This window comes from Callithrix jacchus, chromosome 12, assembly GCF_049354715.1.
Source record: "Callithrix jacchus isolate 240 chromosome 12, calJac240_pri, whole genome shotgun sequence".
Lineage (NCBI taxonomy): Eukaryota > Metazoa > Chordata > Mammalia > Primates > Cebidae > Callithrix > Callithrix jacchus.
Window position 1 is genome coordinate 6,542,156 of NC_133513.1, and position 21,150 is coordinate 6,563,305.

The 21,150-nt window shown below is 49.7% G+C and overlaps 1 protein-coding gene across 3 annotated transcripts in view; it reads left to right on the forward strand.

Moving 5' to 3' along the window:
* Window positions 1-16,728, forward strand: part of DNAJA3 (DnaJ heat shock protein family (Hsp40) member A3) — a 29,746-nt gene extending 13,018 nt beyond the window's left edge. The window contains exons 4-12 of one of the 3 annotated variants that reach the window (XM_009009073.5): window positions 2,813-3,013; window positions 3,695-3,847; window positions 4,720-4,867; window positions 5,696-5,760; window positions 7,939-8,067; window positions 9,597-9,712; window positions 10,864-10,961; window positions 14,797-14,913; window positions 15,528-16,728. In XM_009009073.5, the coding sequence (XP_009007321.1) occupies window positions 2,813-3,013; window positions 3,695-3,847; window positions 4,720-4,867; window positions 5,696-5,760; window positions 7,939-8,067; window positions 9,597-9,712; window positions 10,864-10,961; window positions 14,797-14,900 (1,014 nt within the window). In that variant the 3' untranslated portion in view covers window positions 14,901-14,913; window positions 15,528-16,728. The remainder of the gene's footprint in view (window positions 1-2,812; window positions 3,014-3,694; window positions 3,848-4,719; window positions 4,868-5,695; window positions 5,761-7,938; window positions 8,068-9,596; window positions 9,713-10,863; window positions 10,962-14,796; window positions 14,914-15,527) is intronic. The other 2 variants (XM_002755850.7, XM_078344545.1) reach the window with 2 other exon arrangements.
* The last annotated feature ends 4,422 nt before the right edge of the window (window positions 16,729-21,150 follow it).

Genomic DNA, 21,150 nt, shown 5'->3' on the forward strand with positions numbered 1-21,150 from the left:
GAGTTTGAGACCAGCTTGGCCAGCATGGTGAAACTCTATCTCTACTAAAAATACAAAAATTAGTTAGGCACGGTGGCAGGCACCTGTAATCCCAGCTACTCAGGAGGCTGAGGCAGGACAATTGCTTAAATCTGGGAGGTAGAGGTTGCAGTGAGCCAAAGATTGCACCATTGCATTCCCGCCTGGGCAGAAGACCCAGACTCTCTATCAAAAAAAAAACGTTGATGTCGGCTGGGTGTGGTGGCTCAAGCCTGTAATCCCAGCACTTTGGGAGGCCGAGGTAGGTGGATCAGGAGGTCCAGAGAGCGAGACCATCCTGGTCAACATGGTGAAACCCCATCTCTACTAAAAATACAAAAAATTAGCTGGGCATGGTGGTGCGCACCTGTAGTCCCAGCTACTCAGGAGGCTGAGGCAGGAGAATTGCTTGAACCTAGGAGGCGGAGGTTGCGGTAAGCCGAGATCGTGCCATTGCACTCCAGCCTGGGTATCAACAGTGAAACTCCGTCTCAAAAAAAAAAAAGCTGATGTCTCACTCTGTCACCTAGGCTGGAGGGTAGTGGCAAGATCACAGCTCACTGCAGCCTCAAACTCTTGGGCTCAAGCAGTCTTCCTGCCTCAACCTCAACTTCCGGAGTAGCTGGGACTGCAGGTTCCCCACTGCACCCAGCAGAGGCAGTTTTTAATGAGGCAGGTGTTATTCTTGTGAATGTATTTTTCCACATGGATAGTTGATTTGCTGTTTCTGCTGCGATGGGTTTTGGAGAGTTCTAATTCACCATTTTGCTGACCTTTGTCTCCAAGGGAGATTTTTTTTTCCTTTTTTTTTTTTTTTTTTTTTTTGAGGTGGAGTCTCGCTCTGTTGCCCAGGCTGGAGTACAGTGGTGTGATCTCGGCTCACTGCAACTTCCACCTCCCAGGTTCAAGCATTTTTCCTGCCTCAGCCTCCTGAGTAGCTAGGACTACAAGTGCATCCCGCCATCTTCGGCTAATTTTTTGTATTTTTAGTAGAGAGGGGTTTCACCATGTTGGCCAGGTTCCTGACCTCACGTGATCCACCAGTGTCAGCTTCCCAGAGTGCTATGATTACAGGTGTGAGCCACCGCACCAGACTGGGATGGGGGATGTTATTAAGAGGACAGAGCCTCAGAACCTAAGAGCAGCAATTCCTCTGGAAGGGCTGGAACCAGGAGATAAAAGCCACCAGGAAGTCTTGGTCTCCTACTTGCCTCCTCCTCTGCCAACCTTCTTCGTTTGCATCTTAACTAGGTGCCCTAAAAATTACCCTAGGCACCAAGCTGTCCTCCACCTACTTTCTCAGTACCCCTCCATTCTAGGTTGAAGTGTCTTTTCCTTTGGAGGAAGCATACTTTTTTCTGTTTGGCCTTAAGGACAGTGCCTTTTTTTTTTTTTTTTTTTTTTGAGACAGGATCTCACTTTGTTGCCCGGGCTGGAGTGCAACGGTGTGATTACGGCTCACTGCAGCCTCAACCTCAACCTCCCATGCTCAAGCAGTCCTCCCACCTCAACCCCCAAGTAGCTAGAACTGTAGACGCCACCATACTTGGCTAATTTTTTTGTATTTTTCGTAGTGATGGGGTTTCACCACGTTGCCCATGCTGGTCCTGATCTCCGGAACTCAAGCAGTCCACCTGCTTTGGCCTCCTGAAGTGCTGGGATTACAGGCATGTGCCACCATACTCAGCCTAGGGCAGTGTCTTTTTAATTTAAGAAAAAAAAGTAAGACAAACGTGAAAAAGATACAAAGTGAATACTACATTTTTTCCTGCCCCTCCCTAATCCCCCTTTCTGAGGTAGTTAGTCCTTATAACAGTTTTATGAGGCTGGGCGAGGTGGCTCACACCTGTAATCCCAGCACTTTGGGAGGCCGAGTCAGGTAGATCACCTAAGGTCAGAAGTTCAAGACCAGCCTGACCAACATGGAGAAACTCCATCTCTACTAAAAATACAAAATTAGCCAGGTGTGGTGGCGCATGCCTGTATTCCCGGCTACCTGGGAGGTTGAGGCAGGAGAATTGCTTGAACCTGAGAGGCGAAGGTGAGCCGAGATCATGCCATCCCACTCCAGCCTGGGCTATAAGAGCGAAACTCCGTCTCAAAAACAAAAAACACAGTTTTGAGGGCCAGGCCCAGTGGCTCATCATGCCTGTAATCCCAGCACCTTGGGAGGTCAAAGTGGGAGGATCGCTTGAGGTTGGGAGTTTGAGAGCAGCCTGGGCAACACTGCAAGACCATCTCTACGAAAAGTTTAAAAATGTGCCAGGCTTGGTGGTATGCTCCTTTAGACAGCTACTCGGGAGGCTGAGGTGGGAGGATTGCTTCAACCTGGGAGGTTGAGATTGCAGTGAGCTAGATTGCACCACTGCTGTGGTTGCTGTTCCTTCTACCTGCTGCTCTGGTTGTTCTGGCTTCCAGAAGACCTGTAGATGAAGGTAAGGGTAAGAAGCATAAATTCTCTACCAGGCAGTGTCTCCTGAGGAGACAGGTGAAGTGTGAATCTGAAGAATCTGGGGTGCCTGTGAGGTCGAGTGAGGATCAACACAAACATTTCCCCAGCACACACCACCCCTAGGAGAGTTCGTGAGACTCTTGGAAGCACTTCACACCCCACAGTTAGCATTCAGTTTGCTCAGCTCGTCCCTCTTCTGGGGGCTAGTCGCAGGCCCACCCCAACCTCATAGGATGTCTTCACACATAGGACTGCTTAGTAAATGTTATTTACTGTGAAGTCTTGTCTGTATTCCTGACCTTGGTATACCTGGATGCCCAGTGGCTCTGCCTTTCACTGTAGGTTTTGAGTGATGAGGTGAAGAGGAAGCAGTATGATGCCTATGGCTCTGCGGGCTTCGATCCTGGGGCCAGCGGCTCCCAGCAGAGCTACTGGAGGGGAGGCCCCACTGTGGACCCTGAGGAGCTATTCAGGAAGATCTTCGGGGAGTTCTCATCCTCTTCATTTGGAGATTTCCAGACTGTGTTTGATCAGCCTCAGGAGGTAAGATCCTCAGTTTGAAGAATTATTCAGATTTTAGACTAAGTATGGGTCAAACAAATTTTTTTAATCAGTTTTGGTTTCTCAGAAAGGTGAAGCAGCTTAAATGGAGTGATCTGGAGGCTGCCATTGTAGTAGAAAATAATTTCTGTATTTGAAAAATCGCATAGGTAATAATGAGTACATCCATGCTGATGGTATTCTTAACACAATCAGGTAGCACCTAAGGCTTCCTCAGCCCATTATGAGGGTGTGTGTAGTCTCTAAGCTGCTGCGGTATTCCAGGAGAGCGCCATCTGGTGGGTAGGCACTGCTGATCTTTCTCATTATCTTTATAAGAAACTGTCAGAGTGGAAGAGAGAGGGGAGGTATTTATGATCTAAGTGATAATTGTGGATCATTCAGGCTGTTTTTAAGTGCCATGTACAAGTATTATCTGTGAACATTTTCAGTTATTAAAAGTATGTTTTCATATAAGTAATACATTATCTCTTAAAAATCCCAAAGAGTAGGACAGAATTGGTTCAGTGAGTCCCAGCTAAGCTTGTTTGGCAGAGTGAACGTGAGCACAGTGGTGAGAGAGTGACTGAAATGTGGCCCGGCGCCCTCCTTTCCCTTTAGTGCCGAGCATCTGTTTTGGTGGTTGGAAACAAAAGATGACAGGTCGTCCCTTGGTTTCTTTAGTACATCATGGAGTTGACATTCAATCAAGCTGCCAAGGGGGTCAACAAGGAGTTCACCGTGAATATCATGGACACCTGTGAGCGCTGCAATGGCAAGGGGAATGAGCCCGGCACCAAGGTGCAGCATTGCCATTACTGCGGTGGCTCCGGCATGGTAAGGGGCTGCCCGAGATCCCCAACTGCATGGCTCTCGCCACTGACTATGAAAAGAGCTTCTTGCGTTCACTGGTACTGGGAGTGGAAGGAGTTAGTGAACTCATCCCAGCTGTCTTTTCCCCCATGCCCTAAGGAGATGGGCCTGTGCTCGTCCTTCCCAGGCATCACAGCATCAGCAACTACAGCATAGCAGCACTGGGGGCGGGGCCGGGGATTGCATCCAGCTGTCACTTTTCTTTATTTTTTTAATTATTGCTTTTGTAATTCAAGGGGGAATAATCTTTTCTGCTTAGCTCCCAGGAGTCTTCAGGTACTTCTGGATTGAGACGGTATCTCATTTTACATTGTTGTTCGGTCAAGTTGATGATCTGGAGTGCAGAAGCTGCTGTGTTGTGGAAAATCAGATGAAGAGTTTGAGGCCCTGCATCTGTGCTCCTAGGCAGTGTGTTTGAGTGCACATCCACATAAAAAACAAGCCTTGGCTGGGCGCAGTGGCTCAAGCCTGTAATCCCACCACCATGGGAGGCCCAGGCAGGTGGATCACCTCAGGTCGGGCATTCAAAACCAGATTGGCCAAATTGGCGAAACCCCATCTCTACTAAAAATATAAAACTTAGCTGGGCATGGTGGTGGGTGCCTATAATCCCAGCAACTAGGGAGGCTGAGGCAGGAGAATCACTTGAACCCAGGAGACGGAGGCTGCAGTGAGCCAAGATCGTGGCATTGCACTCTAGCCTGGGTGACAAAGTAAGACCTTGTCTCAAAAAAAAAAAAAAAGCCCTAAAGAGACATTTTTCTTATGTACATTGTGGTCCCAGAACCACCTGTCAGTTTACCTGCATACTTATCAATTTTCTTGTTTTTAATCAGGAAACCATCAACACAGGCCCTTTTGTGATGCGGTCCACGTGTAGGAGATGTGGTGGCCGCGGCTCCATCATCGTAACGCCCTGCATAGTCTGCAGGGGAGCAGGACAAGCCAAGCAGAAGAAGCGAGTCATGATCCCTGTGCCTGCAGGTGGGTGCCTGGGCCCTCTATGCCCAGGGGCTTGGAGAGGGCAGAAGGGGCTGAGGCTGCTGCACTGTTATGACTTGGCCCTTGGTAGAAGTTAGGGTTGAGGCCCTGGAGCCCCAGGCTGGAGCAGAAACTGGAATCTCCTTGAATGTTTCTGTTTGTGCCTGTTATCCTTAAAATCTACAACTTTGCATGTCACACTTGGGAGAAGAGACCTGACGTGCCTGCTCTGCTTCTTCCTAGTGAAGGAGCTGCTGCCAACCCCTGGGCTCTTCTCCTCTCTCCCCTGTCTTTGTCACCAAAGCCAGCATTGTCCCTTCTGCCACCCTGTCTACATCACCCCCACGCATGCCACCCCTCACTCCACCTCTGCTGTTCCCTTGCCTGAAACTCACTGTCTGCTTTCTTTTTCAAGTTAACTTGGTTCATCTTGGAGATCCCAGCTTGAGTATCCCTTCCCCAGCAAGCCTCACACCCTCCTCCCAGTTCTTTAGATGTGCCTTTCTCTGGAGTCGCGAGCGTTTCCTTTGGAGAACTTGTCTCTGTTTGTAGTTACGCATTAGTGCTATCATGTGGTTAACACCCATCACCCAACGAGACCATAAATCCCTGAGGTACTACAAAGACCAGGCTTGAGGCAGGTTCTCAGTCATTAGGTGTCGCACGATGCATCTCTGGAAAGTTACCTGTGTGCCATCTTAGAGAATTGCACTGTTCCTCATTAATAAGAAACAGGAGTGGGGAAGAAGCCGTGGGTTACAAGGGGATCTTGGGTGGAAAGTGCTGTGGAAGGTCTCACAGTAACTGCTCCCTTTTGGACATTCCTTCTAGGAGTTGAGGATGGCCAGACCGTGAGGATGCCTGTGGGAAAAAGGGAAATTTTCGTCACGTTCAGGGTAGGTGCTCTGCCCCATGCAGTTTCTGTTGGGTCCTTGCTATCTGCGGGTGGGTGTGGCTGAGGCTGCTCCTGCACGGTCAAAGCTTCATGGGAACATGTCTCGCCATTGATGTCTCTGAGCAGCACAATGGCCACCTAGATGTGGTTTTTAGCTATCTGCTGCTTTCAAGGTTCTGTGCCTTGGGCGGTGAGAAGACAACTTCTTCGAGATGTTTACAAGTTAGAAATACAGGTCACATAAAAATACAGAAAACTTCCTGTGTTTTTATGATAAGATTGTTGATAAGGCATTGAGTGTGAAAGGTGCAATTTTGCATACCGTATACAGAGGCAAACTTTGGTTTCTGGCGATGGGGAAACATTAATCAAGACAGTGCCTTCTACTGGCAATTGCCTTCCTCTGTGTACACCCGAGAAAAACCCATGCAAGCCTAGCAGGCGACAGGTACAAAAGTATGCATGAGAGTCCTGTCAATGGTAGCAAGATACTGCCTTCCTCCCACAACAGAATGGCTCAGTGAGCTGTCGTGGTCAAAGGCTGCTCTACAGGGCAGTGGAGGGAAAGAGTCAGAGCTGCAAGGTGCTCCAGGCGTCACAGGTACAGACGGCAGGGACGGAAGGCAGCTTTTCAGAGGCTGCAGGGCCTCAGAGACCATCTATGTAAAGGTTTCAAGCATGTGGGATGGCATTATATATTATTTAGGGACACAGAAATGCATAGTAAAAGAAGCTCGGAGGAATGATAAATGCTAAATTCAGGGTCGTGGTTAGCTGAGGAGGGCAAGACTCACCAGTGTTTATGATGTTTTTTATTTTATTATTTGTTTGTTTTTATTTTCTTTGTGATGGAGTCTTGCTTTGTCGCCCAGGTTGGAATGCAGTGGTGCAATCTTGGCTCACTGTAACTCCTGGGTTCAAGCAATTCTCCTGCCTCAGCCTCCCAAGTAGCTGGGACTACAGGCATGTGCCACCGTGCCTGGCTAAGTTTTTGTATTTTTAGGAGAGACGAGGTTTCACCGTGTTAGCCAGGATGGTGTCGATCTCCTGACCTCGAGATCTACCCACCTCAGCCTCCCAAAGTGCTGCGATTACAGGCTTGAGCCACAGCGCCAGACGCCTGTTTTATTTTATTTTACTTTATTTTTTTGAGGTAGGGTCTTGCTCTGTTGCCTAGGATCGAATACAGTGGGATGATCTTGGCTCACTGCAGCTTCAGACTCCCTGGGCTCAGGTGATACTTCCACCTCAACCTCCTGAGTAGCTAGGACTACAGGCATGCACCACCAGGCCCGGCTGACTTTTGTATTTTTTGTAGAGTTGGGGTTTCACCATGTGGCTTGGACTTGTCTCTGATGCCTGGGCTCAAATTATCCACTTACCTTGGCCTCCCAAAGTGCTAGGATTGCAAGCGTGAGCCACCGCTCCCGGCCTGTGATGTTTTGTTACTTCCACTGGGTTGTGGGTACAACATTCTTATTTATTCTGCCTTACTTTTTTTTTTTTTTTGTGGGGAGACAGAGTCTTGCTCTATTGCCCAGGTTAGAGTGCAGTGACATGATCTCAGCTCACTGCAACCTCCGCCTCCTGGATTCAAACGATTCTCATGTCTCAGTCTCCTGAGTAGCTGCGACTACAGGCATGTGCCAACCACCCCCAGCTAATTTTTGTATTTTTAGTAGAGATGGGGTTTCACCATGTTATCAAGGCTGGTCTTGAATTCCTGACCTCAGGTAATCTACCCACCTTGGCTTCCCAAAATGTTGGGATTATAAGCGTGAGCCACTGTGCCCAGCCTATACTTTCTAATAAAGTAAGATTAAAAAAAAACAACTTGAAAGGCCAGTTTTATGTTTTTTCTCTTCCTGTTTATTTCCCTCCCTGATTGAATGGCTGGATGTGAGACTGAGGAAATGCAGGCGTGCTTCCTTTGCAGTGTTCAGCGTGTAGAACAGGCCCTCTCCATGGCAGTGCCGAAACATGTAGACACGTCATTCCCGGGCCTGCAGTGGTGTTGCCTTGGTGGAAGGACAGTTCTTTCCCTCAACACTGCTTTACGTGTGGAAGGGGTATGAAGGTTGTCAGGTCTGAGCTTGGGCCTGACAGGGCACACGGTTGGTATTTATTCTGCAATGGACTTCTCTGGTGGGTCACACACATCTGTCGTGTTTGACCTTAGGTGCAGAAAAGCCCTGTGTTCCGGAGGGACGGCGCAGACATCCACTCCGACCTCTATATTTCTATAGCTCAAGCTCTTCTTGGGGGGACAGCCAGAGCCCAGGGCCTGTACGAGACGATCAACGTGACGGTAAGAGGGTGTGAGAACACCTTTGTCATCTCTGTACTTTGCTCTTTTTCTCAAATGGAAAAGAACTGACTAGTGGCCTGGAGCCCATGAGTGACCAGCATGCTGGGGGGCACTCACAGGAGTGGACATGAGGAATTTTAGTCTGATCCTTGGTGTGGACCACAAGACACAGGCCTTGACTCTATAATCACATGGAAAGCAGTTACTGGCTGGCATTGCTCCCACACTGGTTAACTGGGTATGGGAACCGGGCGCACCCAGGACACAGAGATGTTCACCCTGGGATATGCTCTCTGCACTTGCTTCTGTCCAGTGTCTGCCTCCAAGAGCAGATGCCTCTTGGGCTGTGCAAATCCCTTTGGCCACAGTGGATGGCTGCCTGTGTGCTGCCTCCACCTGTCCCCTATCTCTCCCTCGACCTGCCCCTTCAGCTCCTCCAGGTCACATCATTCTCTGTCTTTGCCTCAGAACCTTCTCCAGCCTCTTTGTGGGGAACCTTGGGGTACCTTCCACAAAGGAGGTAGGCATCCTGGGCACGGCTTTCTCCTGCATATGGGGGCTGTTCCCTGGCTTCTCCATGGTCCTGTGAGTCCAAGGGCCAAGGAGTGACCTCAGCCACACACCCTGTATTGGCTTTTTCTACTCCCCAGTTTTCCTGCTTTGTTTCCTCCTGCTCCCAGAGCTGACTTCCTCAGAACTCCTGTCCCCTCATTCTAGTCACAGGCTGTGCTGTAAGCAGACCCCATCTTAGCTCATTTCCATGTGGCTGTGGTCAGGCTTGGCCCAGAAACCCAAATGACAGTTCTTTTTTTCTTTTTTGAGACTGAGTCTCACTCTTTTACCCAGGCTAGAGTGCAGTGGCGTGATCTCGGCTCACTGCAACCTCTGCCTCCTGGCTTCAAGCGATCCTCCTCTCTCAACCTTCTGAGTAGCTGGGATTACAGGCACACACTGCCATGCCTGGCTAATTTTTTTTTTTTTTTGAGACAGAGTTTCGCTCTTGTTACCCAGGCTGGAGTGCAATGGCACGATCTCGGCTCACCGCAACCTCCGCCTCCTGGGTTCAAGCAATTCTCCTGCCTCAGCCTCCCGAGAAACTGGGATTATAGGCGCGTGCCACCATGCCCAGCTAATTTTTTGTATTTTTAGTAGAGACGGGGTTTCACCATGTTGACCAGGATGGTCTCGATCTCTTGACCTTGTGATCCACCATCTTGACCTTGTGATCCACCTGCCTTGGCCTCCCAAAGTGCTGGGATTATAGGCGTAAGCCACCACGCTTGGCCTAATTTTTGTATTTTTAGTAGAGATAAAGTTTCACCATGTTGGCCAGGCTGGTCTCAAATTCTTAACCTTGTGATCTTCCTGCCTCAGCTTCTCAAAGTGCCAGGATTACAGGTGTGAACTACCATGCCCAGCTGTGGCAGTTCTTTTCAAGGAATTTCTATTAAGATGGTCTTCGCATAGTGAAAACTTTTTATTTGAGCAACTGGGGACCAGGGGAAACTACAGATTACCTTTCTTTATAGATCCCCCCTGGGACTCAGACAGATCAGAAGATTCGGATGGGTGGGAAAGGCATCCCCCGGATTAACAGCTATGGCTACGGAGACCACTACATCCACATCAAGATACGCGTTCCAAAGTAAGTGCCCCACCACACCATAGCCACGTCCGCCTGGTCCTTCGGTGGCACTGCCTCAGGAGCTCTGTGGCTTGGGCAAGTCACTGCTCCTGGTAAGTCAGGTGGTTCCTGCCCAAGTTCTCCTGTTGGGAGAATTAAATGAACAACACGTAGGAATTGCTTTGCTACTGCTGCTATTGTTGGGTGACAGTCTCTCGCTCTGTCACCCAGGCTGAAGTGCAGTGGTGGGATCTCGGCTCACTGAAACCTCCACCTCCCAGGTTCAGGCGATTCTCCTGCCTCAGCCTCCCGAGTAGCTGGCATTACAGACGCCCACTGCCACACCTGGCTAATTTTTGTCTTTTTTAGTAGAGATGGGGTTTCGCTGGCCAGGCTAGTCTCGAACTCCTGACCTCCAGTGATCTGCCCACCTTGGCCTCCCTAAGTGCTGGGATTATAGGTGTGAGCCAGCGCTCCTGGCCTGTTGATTTTATTGTTGATGTCATTAGCACTGTTGAGAGCTGGAGAGGCAACCTGGGCAGAGTGCTGTGGGTACCTAGGGCGGGACATGCTTGACTCTCTTCAGGGGCACAGTGCTTTCCGTTAATTAGATAATTTCTTTTCTTTTTTTTGAGTCGGAGTCTCGCTCTGTCTCTGGGCTGGAGTACAGTGGCTCACTGCAACCTTCACCTCGTGGGTTCAAACAATTCTCCTGCCTCAGCCTCAGTACTGGGATTCCAGGCACGTGCCACCATGCCCAACTTATTTTTGTATTTTTAGTAGAGACAGGGTTCCACCATGTTGGCCTGGATGGCCTCCATCTCTTGACCTCATGATCCGCCCACCTCGGCCTCCCAAAATGCTGGGATTACAGGCGCAAGCCACCGTGTCCGACCCTAATTAGGTAATTTTTTATCACACACACACTTGTAAAATCTGTTCCTCCTCCAGTAAACTGTATTTAGCATAGCCACAGTGACACTTGTTTAAACAACTTAGAGTGTTTTAGGAGATTTTTTTGTACAGACTCTTTGAAGGCATGGTCCTTAGGTTCTCACCACTGCACTGGCACAGGCTTTGCTGGGGTCGGGTCCCTCTCCCACATGCTGTGAGGGCTCTGGTCCCCTGTGTCTTCTTGGAAGCCTTGGCCTCTGACTCTGCTCGGTCCACAGGAGGCTGACAAGCCGGCAGCATAGCCTTATCCTGAGCTACGCCGAGGACGAGACAGATGTGGAGGGGACGGTGAACGGCGTCACTCTCACCAGCTCTGGTAAGGGGTCTAACACAGCAATACCTGGGGGCCTCAGAGCCCCCAGAGTGTGGACAATTCAGGGCAGCATGTTGGGATTTCCATTTGGGGTTCTTCATGAAGAAGAGCGGTGTTGTGGGTGTGAACAGCAGGTGGGGAGCCGCAGCCCCCAGTTCAAGCTTCTCTCTCTGTGTGTCTCAGACTCAGTCAGTGTTCTGAGTTCTATCCTTGGTTCTGCCACTTGTCCTGTGACCTCAGACACATCCCTGAGAGCTCCTGGTAAAAGCTTAAGGAGAGGATGGATTGGAAGGATTTGTGCATTTCCCACCCAGGACACTGCCAGGATTTCAGAGTGTCTTATAAACAACAGCAGCCACAGCAGTGGAGCTGCAATCAGAGGACTCAGTCCACCTCTTTAGAGCAGGACTCACTCTGAATTCGTTTAGCTACAAACAGATACACCGTTTACCCTGAGCTTGGACATCATGCTAGTGAGTGGCTGAGTGTTAGTGATCTGACACCAGAATGCCTGCTGTGGGCGCTGTAGCAGCAGCACCGCAGTCGCCATCCCTCTTCCTGTGGGAGGTGGGGCCTGTTTCTGGGGATCCCCTGCTCAGGGCGGGGCAGGCTGTGCCCAGGGGGTGCTTGGTTCGGGCTGCACGTGCTTCCTCCTCATTGCATCATTTGTTTTTGTCTGGATCCTGGGCAGAGTTCTCAGCACGTGAGTGGCCTTAGATGAGTGCCTGGTAATTCATAGCTGGTGCTTGGAGCTTGGGGCAGATTTTCCAGTAAAGTGGAGGATTTGGAGCTCTGGGACATGGGCTGGACAGAAGTCCCAGGAATTTCACTGAGCTCCTGTTGATCCTAGGGGACTGGAAGTCCTCTGTTAAACAGCAGCTGCCGGCTGGGTGTAGTGGCTCATGCCTGTAATCCAGCACTTTGGGAGGCCGAGGAGGGTTGATCACTTGAGGTCAGGTGTATAAGACCAGTCTAGCCAACATGACGAAACCCTGTCTCTGCTAAAAATATAAAAATTAGCTGGGCATGATGGTGCACGCCTATAATCTCAGCTGCTCCGGAGGCTGAGGCAGGAGAATCACTTGAACCCAGGGGAGGCAGAGGATGCAGTGAGCCAAGATTGCGCCATTGCACTCCAGCCGGGGCGACAGTGAGACTGTCTCCAAAAAAAAAAAAAAAAGCAGCTGCCACAAAACTCTGTAGCCCAACCAGGTTCCGAATAGTACTTACTTTTATGGTTTGGTATACTATCCTCTTTTGTTCTTGTATCTCTTGAACTGAAAAAAGAGGTGGTAATAGAGTAACTCTTCCACGGAACTCTTATCATTGCAACTATGGCTTCTTCTTCCTAAAACCCTGCAATCACAGAACATGTGAGATTGGTTCCACAGATAGCTGTCCTTCCCTCCTCCCGCCCACTAAGGTAGCTTGAGGTGTGCTAGGGCTGGGCCCTGGGTGGGGGTTGTGAGTATTTCTCACTCTGTTGGAGGTTGGGTATTAGTGGTCACCAGTTGATGTTTTGAGCCCCTGTCTGAGAGTGCAAGTTGAGAATTGATTTCGCCAACAGCTGAGTATCCTTAGAGCCTTTATCACTTTCATGGTTCTTTGTCCTGATTGCCAGTTCCCTCACTCAGCCAGGATTTCTTGTTCCATGTGCAAGACACTGTCAGCTCTTTTAAAAATCTTGGTGAGGGCCTTTAGTCCTGGAGAGCTGTAAGCCCTACATGCTCTTAGACTGTTGGTAATAAATAAGTAAGTAAGGCCGGGCGTGGTGGCTCACGCCTATAATCCCAGCACTTTGTGAGGCCAAGGCGGGTGGATCACAAGGTCAAGAGACCATCCTAGTCAACATGGTGAAACCTCGTCTCTACTAAAAATACAAAAATTAGCTGGGCATGGTGGTGCACACCTGTAGTCCCAGCTACTTGGGAGGCTGAGGCAGGAGAATTGCTTGAACCCGGGAGGCGGAGGTTGCGGTGAGCCGAGATCACGCCATTGCACTCCAGCCTGGGTAACAAGAGCGAAACTCCGTCTCAAAAAAACAAACAAATAAATAATCAATCTATCTATCCATCTATCATCTATCTATCTAATCTATATCTTGGTGAGGCCAGGTGTAGCAGCTCTCAATATGAGAGACACAGTATGTCTCCTTGTTAGTTTTTCTTTTTCTTTTCTTTTTTTTTGAGACAAGAGTCTTGCTCTGTCACCAGGCTAGAATGTAGTGGCACAATCTTGTTTCACCGCAACCTCCGCCTCCTGGGTTCAAGCGATTCCCCGCCTTAGCCTCCTGAGTAGCTGTGACTATAGGCATGAGCCACTGTGCCCTACTAATTTTTGTATTTTAGGAGAGATGGGGATTCACCATGTTGGCCAGGATAGTCTTGATCTCCTGACCTCATGATCAGCCTGCCTTGGCCTCCCAAAGTGCTAGGATTATAGGCGTGAGCCACTGTGCCCAGCCTTTCTTTTTCTGAGACCAGGCCTCCCTCCATTTTATGTAGCCTGCCCCACCCCTTCCCAGGGACTTGTGGCCCCAAGCTTTGGACCTTTCACTAGTGAGGCACCATCTTACTGAGACTAAGGCTGTTACTCTGTTAAGCACTGCGTGGCCTAGATCTCTGAGCACATTAAAAATGCGCTCTAGGTTAGGTACAGTGGCTCATGCCTGTAATTCCAGCACTTTGGGAGGCCAAGGTGGGTGTATCACAAGGTCAGGAGTTCAAGACCAACCTGGTCAAGATGGTGAAACCCCATCTCTACTAAAAATACAAAAATTAGCTGGGCGTGGTGGTGGGTGCCTGTAATCCCATCTACTCGGGATGCAGAGGGAGAGAATTGCTCAAACCTGGGAGGCGGAGGTTGCAGTGAGCCGAGATTGTGCCACTGCACTCCAGCCTGGGCAACAGGCAAGACTCTGTTTCAAAAAAAAAAATGCACTCTGCAATTAACATGCTGAGTTCAGGTCTATATTCTAACTCAACAAACGTGTGTACTCCTTGTGTAGTGGTTGGCAAATCTGTAACACATTTGTGCAAGAAAGTACCTCTAGGTGGTATCAGCCTGGGCCCTAAAGAAACAGAAGCACAGCTTCCCTAGGTTGAGAGCACTTAGGTTAGGTGCCCCAGATGGGGACAGCTTGCTCAGGGAGACACAGACTGCTGATGTGAGGGATGAGATGAAGTGCGTATGACAGCGGGTTGTGTGTGGCCATGACTCCAGCATGGGCTGGTCTGCAGGGTCTTTGCACACGCAGCCGCATGGAATCTGTTCAGTTGGTCTAGAAATAGGGTTTTTTTCTTGGCGATCGTTATTTACCTTCTGGCCAACAGCATGGTGGTTGAGAGCCTAGGCTTTGGAATCAGACTGCTTGGGCTTGCACTCAGTCCTCCCTTCTGCTTGTTGGCCCTGAGGCCTTGGGTAAATCACCTAACCTCTCTGTGCTTCTTTTTTCTGTCTTTTGTTTTTTCGTCTGTGAAATTTACCTCTAAGGAAGTGTGTAGTCTGGCCTGGGAGGTGCCTGGCACTGACTGTGTTTTTGTCACTGTTGCTCGGATAGAGGCAGCTGTCATGGTCTGTTTCTATTTCTTGTTTCCCTTCTGTGGGTTCATGACTCAAAGAGTGGTTGGGAGACCCTCAGGCTCTGAGTCGCTTCCGTTGTCTGCCAGGTGGGGCAGCCCGTGGCAACTTAGGAGTGGCCCCTACTCTTCTTGAGGTGGTGCTTGGCCACTCCTTGAATGTGGGACCCTGGACGGCCAGGCAGGGGTAGGTGGGGCCTGGGATGTGACCATGGAGGTGGAGGCCCCTGACGCCAGTTCTTTCTGCTGTTTGTGCCCAGGTGGCAGCACCATGGATAGCTCCGCAGGAAGCGAGGCTAGGCGTGAGGCTGGGGAGGACACGGAGGGATTCCTTTCCAAACTTAAGAAAATGTTTACCTCCTGATACCCCACCCGAGGTAGGAAAACCCTAGAGGTTTTTTTCCCTTTGTTTTCCTCGTGAACTAATTCTGGTTTTCTCCCACTTTTACCAATATTATGCCCCTACCCCCAGGAGTTGGAACAGGTGCTAATCTAAGGTATGGTAAACCTAGCTCCACTAGGAGCCGCCTCTCAGCCTAGGGAATAGATGACGTGGCAGTCAGCCTGTAGTGTAGGACTGGCTGGGCTGCCGCAGCCAGCGTCTGGCTGTGTCCTCTTCCTGAGGAGGTGGCGATGTGGGGGCTGTTTTACAGCTCCCCTGCAGTGGTGGGTCCAGCTTGCCCATGGTCACAGAGGGTGAGTAAGGCAGAGCCAGGCCTAGAACTCAGATCTTCTCACCTCCTGCCTGCTTGGAAGCTGCCCGCCTCCCTGGACAGCGCAGGGCTGTGTATGCCTGGGGGCTGCTCCAGGGGTGGCGCTTGCTCACCTTGTCATCTTTGGACCCACTCTATTTATTATGCTCATCTCAGTGGCCGGGGTTCTTGCCCTTCTCTTGGCATCGCTACTTTCCAGAGATTAACAGATGCTCCCCACAGGGGTGTGTTGCCTTAGGATGTTGAGTGTAAGGTAACTGCCTGTCTCTTTGGCTCAGGAAAAAGATCCACTGGAAACTAGACCGGAAAGCAGCAGCCCCTCTCCGTGGCCAGGGCATCTCGGAGACAGGAGGATTCCAGAACAGCAGCGTTGAGTTCCCACCTGCGATGCCTCTGGACTGCCTTGGCAACAGCAAAATCATTGGACAACACATCTCTCCACGGAAAGGTCACAATGGACAGCCCAGGCAGTAGGATGCAGTCCCGAAGGCTGGTGGGAATTTCCTGTCCATAGGTAGGAGATGGCTCCTGGCTCAGGAGAGGGAGACGGTTAGACTCTTTCTTGCAGGGCTAAAACTCTAATTTGGAATTGAATGCTGTGGCGATCTTAAAGAATTAAAGGCCATGCTTACAGCTTAGAAATGAAGCCTTAAGCTTCATCAAGTTATGAAGTGATTAATTTCCTTCTCAGCAAACTTCCAGGAGTTTCTGGAATGAGTTCTTCCTAACAGGTTGTCTTCACTGGGAGCCTGGGATCCCCAGGCCCCACCAATACCATCTTCCCCTGATGAGGGGCCCTGCCAAGGTGTCAGCTGCTCTGCTCAGTTAGTTTTTATTCCCAGGGGTACCAAGCAGCTAGGCAGTGGGGGCTTCGGAGGCACACAGAGGCCCAGAGGGTCCCTGAGGGTTCTGCTCCTGACCACCTGGGGGATGATCCTTGTCAGGATGGACAGTCCTTGTCCCCACCTCATCCAGAATGGCTGCTTGTCCCTGACCATCAAGTCCTATTGTTGTAAGCCAGGCATGGAGGTCTCCTGCCCTTCTGCTGAGCCAAAGCCTGCTGCAGCCACTATGCCAGGCAGACTTCAGCTGCCTCAGGAACTGAAGCCCTGCCACTGTTGCTAGCCAGGGGCTTGGTTCTCCCATGTACACTGTTGACATCTATTTTCTGAAGTGTCATTGTTTTTTCCTATGTAAATGGTTATTCGGAAAGGAAAGCGCAGGCTAAGCAGTTGAAGGTTCCCCACCGTTCGGCCAGAGCAGAACCCCGCATTCCCCAGCCTCTGCTGGTCGCATGTCACAGTTTCCATGTGTGTCAGGGTCCTCGAGCTAGCATAAGACAGGTTAATGAAGAACATTTCTCAGTACTTTCCTTTTGTTTTCCTTTATAATTCACTAAAATAAAGCATCTATTAGTGTCTGATTTAAGAATGTAAAATGAATCTGTATTAATGTAAATAAGATTATCTATTGTAAAAAGAGATTAAATTGTGGTCATTTCTTCTTTGAAAGAATTCAGACAGCCTCTGCAAGAGGCTTACGGGGGTTACAGGAGACTTGGCTGGCCTCATCCTGTGCTCACGCCCACCCAGGGCACATATAGGCAGACAGGTCTGGGGTGCCAACAGTGCTGACCCTCACCCAGATTCCAGAGCAGGGTGCTTGCCCTGACATGACAGTCCCATGTGAGTCAATGTTCTAGAATCTGGATGTGACTTTTTCCTTAGGAGCACGTGCTGTGAGAGCTGGGCAGCCTCGCTGGGTCCCTGCATTTCATTCTTCCTCACTGGATTGTTTTCTCTCTGTTCTTTTCAGACTTTGCATCTTTTACATTCAGTTTTTTTTTTTTTTTGAAACAAAGTCGCACCCCCTCGCCCAGGCCGGAATGCAGTGGCACTGTCTCTGCTCACTGCAACCTCTGCCTCCTGGGTTCAAGTGATTTTCCTGCATCAGCCTCCTGAGTACCTGGGACTACAGGCACCCACCACACCGTGCCCGACTAATTTTTGTAGTTTTAGTAGAGGCAGGGGTTTTACCATGTTGGCCAGGCTGGTCTTGAACTCCTGACCTCAAGTGATCCACCCGCCTTAGCCTCCCAAAGTGCTGGGATTACAGGCGTGAGCCACCACGCCCAGCCAAAATTTTTATGTATTATAGTTTGGCTACTCTGGGTTCCCAGCTAAGCTCTATGCCTGGCATGGATGGAGGGGCCCTGACACACAGCTCAGTCCACCCTGGCTCTCCGGGCCAAGCAGAGTGAGATGAGAGCACATTTGCTGGGTCAGGTGGAGAAAAGACTTGGGAAAGAGCTGATGGACAGGAAAGGCTCAGCAGTGACATTCTGCTCATCTCAGATACTTCCCAGTGTTTTCATCAACAAAATTTTTACTGCCTGCCTACTGTGGACACTCAGTACGGACCAGGCACTATTCTAGATCCTCTAGATCCTGGGGATACAAAAGTGGGGAGCTAGACTGCGTCTCTTGTGAAAGCTTGGGCTTACTTCTATAACAGTCACCCTGAGTCTGATTCATGTCCTATTGCTTCAAAGCAGAAGTCTAGAGAAAGATTTTGAAGGAGAAAGGTGGATTTTCTTGCTAAAGAAAAGCCATTGTTGTGTTGACGCATCCTTCGCTCCAGGGCTCAGAAGGCGGCTGTGCAACAGCTGTGGAATTCGGTGCCCCTTCCAAGGCTGGGTTTGGTTTATTTCCACATGTGCTCCTGACACATTTGTTACCAGACTTTTTTTTTTGAGACGGAGTTTCACTCTTGTTGCCCAGGCTGGAGTGCAGTGGTGCGATCTCAGCTCACCGCAATCTCTGCCTCCCAGGTTCAAGTGATTCTGCCTCAGCCTCCCAAATAGCTGGGATTACAGGCATGCGCCACCATGCCCAGCTAATTATGTATTTTTAGTAGAGACAGTTTCTCTATGTTGGTCAGGCTGGTCTCGAACTCCCGACCTCAGGTGATCTGCCCGCCTTGGCCTCCCAATGTGCTGGGATTATAGGTGTGAGCCACCACACCCGGCTTCAGACTTCTTTATAGCTTCTGAGTAGGGGTATGTATTTAAAAATACAAGAAGGCTGGGTGTGGTGGTTCACACCTGTAATCCCAGCACTTTGGGAGGCCAAGGCGGGTGGATCACTTGAGGTCAGGAGTTCGAAACCAGCTTGTCCAACATGGCAAAACCCCATCTGTAGAAATAAATAAATAAATAAAATACAATAAACAAATAAAAATACAAGAAAAGGGCCAGGCATGATGGCTCACACCTATAATTCCAACACTTTAGGAGACCAAGGTGTGAGGATTGTGTGAGCCCAGGAGTTCAAGATCAGCCTGGGCAACAGACCCCCATCTCTAGAAAACAGTTTTTAAAAAATTAGTTGGGGGTGGTGGCTTGCACCTGTAGGCCCAGCTACTTGGAAGGCTTGAGGTGGGAAGACTGCTTGAGCTGAGGAGTTCAAAGCTGCAATGAGCTCTGATTGTGCCACTGCACTCCAGCTTAGGTGGCAGAGCCAGACCCTCTCTCAAGGAAAAAAAAGTATCTCTAGGCCCATGAGTCTGTGGGAGAGGCATGTTCGGCACTTGCTTCAACATCAGGAGGGTGGACAAGGCCAGCCTTCAGGCACTGATCCTCAGCCCCTTCCCCACCTCAGGTCTGGGCTTGGGTTGTTTCCAACCTGAGCCCCCTCCTCACTCATAGTCCTTTGGTTTCTAGTGGACTGGCCTTTGTTTCTTTCCTTGTCATCAAAACCCCCTCAGTGTACAAGAATCCTCTCCAGGCCCACAGGCCTCCACCTGCCCCACCCCTTTGTGTTTGCAACATTGCCGAGCTGGCTCTGATGTGGACGATGGCAGCTGCCCGACTCCTGCAAGAGGCCTGTTTCACACCCCTGCTTGTTTTTTTTTGTTTGTTTTTTTGTTTTTGTTTTTTTTGAGACGGAGTTTCGCTCTTGTTACCCAGGCTGGAGTGCAATGGCGCAATCTCGGCTCACCGCAACCTCCGCCTCCTGGGTTCAGGCAATTCTCCTGCCTCAGCCTCCCGAGTAGCTGGGATTACAGGCACGCGCCACCATGCCCAGCTAATTTTTTGTATCTTTAGTAGAGACGGGGTTTCACCATGTTGACCAGGATGGTCTCGATATCTTGACCTCGTGATCCACCCGCCTCGGCCTCCCAAAGTGCTGGGATTACAGGCTTGAGCCACCGCGCCTGGCCATACCCCTGCTTGTTAATAAGTACTACTGTGTACTTATTAACACAGTACTGTGTACTTATTGCTTGTTAATAAGTACTACTATGTCTTATCTTTTTTCTTTTTTTTTTTTTGAGACAGAGTTTCACTCTTGCTCAGGTGGAGTGCAGTGGCGAGATCTCGGCTCACTGCAACCTTGGCCTCCCAGGTTCAAGCAATTCTCTTGCCTCAGCCTCCTGAGTAGCTGGGATTACAGGCACCTGCCACTACACCTGGCTAATTTTTGTATTTTTAGTAGAGATGGGGTTTCACCATGTTGGTCAAGCTGGTCTCGAACTCCTGACCTTGTGATCTGCCCGCCAGCCTCCCAAAGTGCTGAGCCACTGCGCCCAGCCGTCTTATCTTTTTTTCTTATCATTATTTATTTATTTTTGTATTTTTTTTTTTTCATTCGTCTTATCTTTTAACTAGAAGTTCTGCTTATTTCTCATGACTCTTGAAGGGTCACAAATGGGCTAGGTGGGAACGTAAAAGACAAAGTGGGTCCACAGTCACGTGGTCAAGGGCACGGTCCACAGACCTTAGCTACTAGTCACCTCTCCCCATGCTGCTCCTGTCCCTGTTTGTTATTTATCTTTCCTGTTTTGTTTTTCGTAGCTCTTATGTCAGTTTGTTTATTGGGATTTTTGTTTGTTTTTTAAGACAGATTTTCACTCATCCCCTGGCTGGCCTGCAGTGGTACAATCACAGCTCATCACAGCCTTTACCTCCTGGGCTCAAGTGATCCTCCCACCGCAGCTTCCTGAGTAGCTGGGAGCACAGGCACATGCCTACCACCATTTCTTCTATGTTCTTTTGTTTCTGAGACAGAGTCTCCCTCTGTTGTCCAGGACGGAGTGCAGTAGCACTATCTCGACTCACTACAACATCTACCTCCTAGGTTCAAGCAGTTCTCCTGCCTCAGCCTCCCGAGTAGCTGGGGTTACACTCGCCCACCACCAGACCTGGTACACTCACAGGTACACGTCACCACACCCAGCTGATTTTTGTATTTTTTGGTACAGATGGGGTTTTGCCATGGCCAGGCTGGTTTCAAACTCCTGACCTCAAGTGATCTGCCTGCCTTGGCCTCCCAAAGTGCTGGGATTATAGGCATGAGCCACTGTGTCCGGCCTTCGTAGAAACAGGGTTTCACCATGATCAAGCTGTTCTCAAACTCCTGACCTCAGGTGATCGCCCACCTCAGCCTCTCAAAGTGCTGGGATTACAGGCGTGAGCCACTGCACCCAGCCTTAAGACACAAGCCGCTGTGCCTGGCCTAATTTCTTTTCTTCTTTTTTTTTATTTTTTAGTAAAGATGGGATCTTGCTATGTTGCCCATGCCAGTCTCCAACTCCTAAGCTCAAGCAATCTTCTACCTCAGCCTCCCAAAGTGCTGCAATTATAGGCATGAATTCATAACTATTTACTGTGTGTTTCTATCAGGCTCTCCCACTAAATATAAGCTCCTCACAGCAGGGAGCCTAACTTTTTTTGCTACATTATATTTAGGGCCCAGCACACTGGTAAATTGTCAAAAAAACATGGTTCAATCAATGGATAGAATTAAATTTTGTGCCTGGGGGTACCGGACCCAGGGTGGGCAAGTAAAAAAAAAAATTGTGATGGTGGTCACACAAACCCAAACATGTTGAAATTCATAG